This window comes from Meleagris gallopavo, chromosome 2 (genome assembly GCF_905368555.1).
Source record: "Meleagris gallopavo chromosome 2, MGAL_WU_HG_1.1, whole genome shotgun sequence".
NCBI lineage: Eukaryota > Metazoa > Chordata > Aves > Galliformes > Phasianidae > Meleagris > Meleagris gallopavo.
Window position 1 is genome coordinate 16,291,975 of NC_139405.1, and position 7,451 is coordinate 16,299,425.

The following is a 7,451-nucleotide window of genomic DNA, read 5'->3' on the forward strand; positions in this document are numbered from 1 at the left end:
TCAGGCAAATGTACAAAATAGATGAAAATAACAATTATTAAGAGCAGAACTTAAATCAGTTTTTTCCAAATCTTGCTACTTTCAGGAGCCAGTTATGTATGTAAATTGAAACAGCATTTCACTTGATTTTCTTCATTAGGCTTCCTTTTTTTGTTGTAGGTGGTAAAACTGATAGAGAGAGAAGTGAAGACAAACAGCTTGAAGTGAGGCATTTGAAAGAGCCATCGGAGCTTGAAAACCCACACTCTGAAAATGTAGAGAGGGAACAGAGTCAGGCAGAAGGTGACTCTAAAAAGCGCATGGAAGGAAGTGATGAAGAGAAGCTTCATCCTGGGGAAGGTAACAGCAAGGAAGATGAGGAGGGACACCACATACCTGTTCGTGAAGAGAAACTTCATACAGAAGAAAAAAAACTCTATCAGGAAATCAGAAGAGAGGAGAACAGCTATCACAGTGAAGAAGAAGGCAAAGAGAGCAAGCAAAGTGATGGAGAAGTAGACCATGCTGTTCTCAACAAGAAGTCCCACTCTGCAGGCATGAGCACAGAGGAGGTCACTGAGGAGAACGATCAACGCCCCATGGATCACTGGCATTCAGAGGAGGGAATGCAAAGCCCTTACAAAGGAACTCATGAAGGTGAGGAAGAAGAGGCAGAGGAAGAAAGAAGTGAGAAATACCACCTGAGTGAGTCTAAGGGACATGATTTCTCCCAACGTAATGAGCAAGAAGAATCTCATGAAAATGAAGAAGTGGAGGAAGAAAAAAAGTCCTACAAACCAAAACGGTATCATGGGAAACACAGAATGGGTGATTCCTCTGAAGAGAATAGAGGCCTTGGTGGTGAAAAAGAGGAACTAGCTGAGGAATCAAACGTAGAAGAGTCTCATCTCTGGGGTAAAAGGAACAACCGTCAGAAACACCACCATGGAGAATCTGAGCAGCAGCATGAAGAGAAGAGTGGTTATCGTGGGAGGCATGGGTCTGAAGGTATGGAGGAGAAGAGGCGTGTAGGCCAGGGAAGTGTGGAGTACAGAGAAAGGTGGCAGCAGAATGAAGAGAAGAGCCAAGAGGAAAATAAGAGGCATCACAACAGTGAAGAAAGTAATGAGAAATGGCACGAGGAGGGAAGACACCATTCTGAGGGAAGGGCATATCGTGGCGATGAAAGTGAGGAAGAGCTAGACAGGTATCACAGTGACAGCAGCAAGGAGAAGCAGCAGCATGCTGGAGGAAGGTACCACTTGTGGGACGATGAAGGTGAAGGGACACTGAAAGCATACACTCAAGAGCACAAAGGGCAGGCCAGAACACGCTACAACACTGAGGACAATATAGAGCAGCAGCACTACCCTGGTAACAGTGATGAGGAGGAAGAGGAAGTAGAAAAAAAACATTACAGCAGTGATCAGATAGAAAATGAAGAGGAGAGTATGGAACAAGGATATACAGAGAAGGAAGAGTACAGAAGCCATCTCCCTGCAGAGAATGAGAAGAGAACCACAGCATCCTACAGCTCTCTATACCCACTTCTGTGGTGGAAGAGCCGGCACTTTGAGAAAAGGAACAGCGCAGGAGAGAGGCTTCCAGAGAGTAAAGAGGAAAGCAGGCCCACCTTGAGCGAGAAGAATCTTTTCCCTGAATACGGCGACTATGACTGGTGGGATAAAAAGCAGCTCCTGAGCGCTCTGAACCGTGGGCGCTCTGAGAAGAGGAATCTTAGCAAAAGGAACAGATACGATATGAAAAGGCAATACGACAAGATGGATCAACTCGCACAGCTCCTGAATTACAGGAAGAAATCAGCTGAATTCCTGGAATTGTACAACTCTGGAGAAGACATGAAGAAACGTCACATAATCAGGAATGACAAAGGAACTCTGAACCAGAGGCCTCTGACAGAGGAGGAGGTATGTGTACAAATGTTTCTCGGAAGAGGCAGTGGAAGCTGATTTTACACGCACGCTTCTAAATCCATTCCTAAGATGGCTGGTTAACTGCGAGTGGGAAAAACGAAGAAGATTAAGTTATACTAAAAGCCAGATCTCTACCAACTTAAAAATGTTGCTGTCTTAGAATGAATTTAGTGGAGCTACACCAGTTTATAAAATTTAAAAAAGACAGTGTGCATCCTCATTAGCTTCTGTCTGCTTCAAGACAGGGAGAGAAAGGAAATTCTTCCTTTCCTCTAGTGCCTTTACAGAATAAAAGATGCCCGTTGCAACAGGAGAGGGAGTAATTAAGCAGGCACCAGTTGATGTGTTGGGATGTTTAACTTATACAGCTGGAAAGTAAGTTTTACATTTATTGAGATTCAGCTGTCTGTTGGGTTGATGTCCTGTCTGTAACTGCAGAGCAGATCTGGGCTCAAATTCATGTGCTTGATCAGTGCATGTAGTTCCCATGTATGGGAATTTCTTTCTTGTTGGGTGTTCTGCTTCAATGTTCAGGAAAACTGAGGCTGTAACCATCAGCAAGCTGCTCGTCTTGTACGTCACTGTATCTATTGCACAAAGCTGGACTGGACTGAGAGCAGTGGAGATCTGACAGGAATTTATGTAGTTTAACCATGTTTACAAGTTATCACAATAACTGACTGCATAACTGTTATTCCCTTACAATCTGGCAATTTGGAAGATTTCCATCTACTGCACACCATGCTTGCTGTGCGCCATAAGGCAGAACCACTGTGAGCATAAGGTTGTGGTCTCCTAAGGACTGAGGGACTTCACCTAGGAAGATGTGACTTCATGCTTCTAGGAGCTGTGAGGTAGCAGGAAGTCGTGACTAGATAATGTTTTTTATAGCTGAAAAGATCAAATTGTAGCTCAGTCCAGCTTTCAGAAAGAGTAGCTTTATACTCTCCTCAGCACTAATTCAGTTAAAAGCATGAAATTGCACGAATCTCTGAAGCATGTGCTGGACTAGCACTCACTTCCCTGTCCCACAGCATGTCTAGGGACCTGTACATAGCAGGAGATAATCCTCAGAGAAACTACCTTTGTCTCTAGTTTTCAACAAAACATTTGCTAATATTGATTGATTGATGTGTTAAATGCTCTTTTTGCTTTCACAGGCAAAAGAGCTGGAAAACCTGGCTGCTATGGATTTGGAGCTGCAGAAAATAGCTGAGACATTTAATGACAACAGGAGAGGCTGAAGATGATCTGCTTTGGTGTTTCAAAGCTAGGTGTAGCTGTACTCACAATACCTGTATTTTGTGGTAAATTCACTGCCACTGGATTGTTGTTTGCCCTAAAAACAAGAAATACTATTTACTGTCCACTATAGTGTAGTGATGTATAAAGCTGGAAATGTCTTTAATTTGCTATTTTGCTATTGAAATTTGAATAGCGTGAATTTTAATATTATAACCTTTCATGCAAGGCAGATATTTTTAATATTGCTTGTGGAAATAATTGTGTTAGTATTCTTCAGAAATATATATGTCTGAGTTTGAAATAATAAAAAGCATTGATTTTGGAGCAAACTTCTTCCTTGTTATTTGACTCACTGGGTTATTTCTGCTTAAGCTCTAAGAGGTGAATAGGTTGTGTGCAGAATGTTGACTTGTGGTTCACTATTATTTTTAAAAGTTACAGGGAGTCTGCCTATTCTTTTTATTTGCCAGTTAGCAGGAGCATGAAAGGTAAGGAAGAATCCTGATAAATTTGCTGTAGTAACTCAGAAATGTCCTGTGAATAACTTAGTTCTGTAAATTAGTCATTAAAGAAACAAAAAGGTCACAACACCACATAGTACGTGGTAGAAGCAGGTAGCAGAAACAGCGTTACAGAGCCTGTGTTAGAGTGGTGCTGATTTTGCACCACGTGAGTATCTCAGTAGCAGTAAAGCGAGAGCAGGATGTGTTCTGTGTAATAAACTGTACAGAATAACAAATACTGTGTGAAAGGAGTAGTTTGGCAATCGCGTGTCATTATGAAGCAGAAACAATACCATAATTAGTTTTAATTACTCCAGATATCTGGGGTTCAATTTAACTCATCCAAATGTGCTTTTTTTTTTTTTTTTTGCAGACTTTCTGCTGTGACAGTGCTTTTGTATCAGTTGCTTGTGTAATACCACATGCAAGAGGTGCTATACAAAGAATTCAGCTGAGCAACATTATCAGTAAATATGCATTATCTCCCCTCCCACCTTAACCCATTTAATCCACCTGCTCATTAAAACACAAACGCTCTCCATTTAATGGTAAGGCAACATGCAGTGAAAATATTTGGTGAGATGCTGATCTGTGAACTGTCTGAGTATAGCTGTGCCTAGGGATTTTGGTAAGTGCTCTCAAATGTTTCATTTTGTTTGGTTAAGGTATAGGAAGACTGCGACCTTAGAGAAGGTGAAAAGAGTTTTGACTTCATAGTTTGACTTCAGTGGGACACTGATTTCATCAGGCATTTCCAACAACAGTAAGGAAAGTTAGAATGTGTCCCAGCTGCAGAAATACTTTGTTGTTTTCATTGTCCAAGACTCTTAAAAAAAAATTTACAGTACAGTAAATACAGCAAATTTTGCGGAATGATCTTTTTTTTTTTTTTCTGAGCTGGTGGAAAAGAAAACAGACCTGTGCATGCAAAAGAGAACATGTCTGTGCATACTTAGAAGTAAATAACTTTAGTTGTAACACAGAAAGCTTTCTAAAGTTGCGCAAGTGTGTAATTCTTGTAAATGATTATTTTTTTTAAAAAAAAGCTCAGCTTATACAAACATTCATGAATCAGCAGTGTTTTGCTTAAAAACTTATGATGTGAAAGAGGTTGCTTTAAAACCAGGTGTCATTTAGTGGGCTCCAATAGCTCTGACAGCCCTCATCTTTCTCTGTTCTGCTCAAGTTACTCTGTGGGGCTGACACCACTGCAAGCACTGAGGGTCAAACAACTGTTCTGACTGCTTCTGCCTGTTCCATTTGTATCTAAACATTTGCACTGCCTCTTCAAGACTTCGATGAGTAATGCTAGAATACTTTTTTAAGCAGTCCTCTGATACCATTTATATTAATTTGCATTTTTAAAAAGGTCTGTTTTTTTTTTTTTTTCAGCTTTGAAGCTGAATGATGATAGACCTTTAAACAAGTATTAGAGATGCAGAAATGTGTTCCATATAAAATGAAGCAGAACTAAGTGGCTTTGGCTTTTGAGTGTTTCCAGCTCCTGGTGTGTGTACCCGTGGGAAATAGCAGATTTGATGTGTACTTCCAGTAAAACACAGCAATGGAAAACCTGGTGACTACTACTTTCAATCTGTTCATATTTTTAGCAAATTTACCTGGAGAAAGCAGTTCTGTGATTGAAGATAAAAGTAGAAGCAGCTATCTGGTCTTGTGGCAGCGATACCTTTATCAGACCAGGTCCTGACCCTGTCAGATGTTCTTGTTGTATTATAGAAGCTGAGGCTTGAGAACTTCAGTTGCTTTTTGAGACTGGACACTTCCAACTGTTAGAGAAAAGCTGAAAGGTGTAAACAGCGCCTAGCTCTCCTTTGTCACTTTCATTGTGCAGAGTTCAGCTTAGGTGAGTACTTTATGAGATAGGAATGCAGGCAGATACACAAAATCCCCTAATTTCCAGACACCAAAACAAGCTGCCCCAGTTTGCCTAAGCTGAATGTAACCACAGCCAAGATGGTTCTGCTTAACACACACAGCAGTGAACATGATCTGGCGCCTCAGCAATGGATATTTGTAGAGCACATAAGACAGAGGGTTGGAAGTTGCCCTTATCAGGCAGTCTGCGCAAGCCAAGTTCTCTACCTCATCAAAAGGATGTCTTCTGCAGAACTTAGTGGGTTGCTTTAAGCAAGACATCTTTGGTTTAGTACCCCTGACCTTTCCTTATTCTTTACAAGTCACTGACTAAAATTAACTTAGAGTAATTTATGTTCTGCACCTCCAGAAATGGAAGTTCTTGAAACTAGCAACAGTTACGTTTCTAAGCTGTGCATACAGGTATTCAACTGTCATCTTCCTTTTTTCTCTACCTCTCCTTTTGTCTTTGAAATGTTTCTTTTAATGTTTTTTTTTTTTCCTAATTTGTTAAAGATTTTATAGGATGCACTCATTCTCATTTGTTCCAAATTTTGTTTACTTTGTTACTTTTTAAAAGGCTTCCTACAGTTTCAGTCAATCATTACTTGCATTTCAACCTTTTTCTTTCCATTATAGTTTTTAGGATGGTATTGTGTTTCAACTGAACTGGGAAGGTTACATCAAGATGGGCTGTACCATAGTAATATAAGGAATATGTTTCATCAGTGTGAAATTAATAATTTGAAATATTTTACATGAAGTGCTTGATACTTGGTTTCTTACTACATTTCAGTGTTACAGGCATTACAGCACACTTGAAAATGCAGGACATTATTTGATACTGGTAATGCATGTGAAATGAAGTCAGTTTGTCTTTGATCTATAGTAGCTTTCCAGCTATTTAAGTTTTTTTTTTCCTCCAAAAAAATTTTTTTTTAAATTACACAAATAAAACATTCAACAGAATTTTCTTCAAGTTATTAATTTGTCAGGTTACACATGATAACAAGTGGGATTTAAAACATAAGGTACTGCTTAGCCCCAGCTCTTACTGTGCAACTATTGTGGTTTTGTGACCCCCCCACATCAGCTCAGTGCAGGTGGCAGAGGGAGTATCTATGGCTGCTTTATAGGTAAGAAAACTCTAGCAATTTCTAAATCTCTTTTTTTTTGTATTTGTTTACCTCCTGCCTTAGAGCCATTTCATAATTTTCCTGCCTTTCACCAGCTCTTAGGCTCCAGGCCTTAAATACTCTGGCTCACAATTTCATCACACAGCATGCACATGCAGCTGTAAAGGAGAACTCTTCCAACATATTCCCCTAAAAATTCTTGGAAAAAAAATTTAAGAAAGGCAGTTTAAAAAAAAAAAAAAAAAAAACAGTTACTAAAAGCCATACATCAGATTTCTATTCCATATGTATGATTTACAATAATTAAACTCTATTAAAAGGTAATAAGGCGAAAGTACAATAGATTATGTATGCACAGGAGTGAGGATATAGGAGAGAGGGTGGAATCTACAATCTTCTGAATTTTTCTATCCAAGTAATGAGAAGATCTTTTCACTAAAAAAGAGGGAAAAAAAGATTGGAAGTTTCCAGAAAAAAAAAAAAAAAAGTTGAATATAGGTGCACTCTAATTATTCACTCTGTAGCTGCTTTACACAAAATATAACCCATTTTTATTTTGAGCTAATAGTCTCCTAAAAGAGCATTCTTATTAATATAGAGAATTTTACAGCTTTATGAAGTTTAATCACTTGATCCCAAAGCTCCAAATTCCAGTCAAGCAATGGAGTTCAAAAAAGAAAGCCCAATCCCTGGCTCTGAGTTCCCACATGCACTTAAGGCTTCCAACCAGGGGTTCAGCACCACGGGTATTCGTTCCATAAAACCTCTTCTAGACCTTA

The 7,451-nt window shown here is 39.4% G+C and overlaps 1 protein-coding gene across 6 annotated transcripts in view; it reads left to right on the plus strand.

Annotated features, from left to right (window-relative positions):
- Positions 1–3,490, plus strand: part of CHGB (chromogranin B) — a 67,731-nt gene extending 64,241 nt beyond the window's left edge. For all 6 annotated transcript variants that reach the window (XM_003203784.5, XM_085219120.1, XM_085219124.1 and 3 more), the window contains 2 exons: positions 160–1,907; positions 3,074–3,490. In XM_003203784.5, coding sequence (XP_003203832.4) covers positions 160–1,907; positions 3,074–3,157 — 1,832 coding nt within the window. In that variant the 3' untranslated portion in view covers positions 3,158–3,490. The remainder of the gene's footprint in view (positions 1–159; positions 1,908–3,073) is intronic.
- Positions 3,491–7,451: the final 3,961 nt, after the last annotated feature.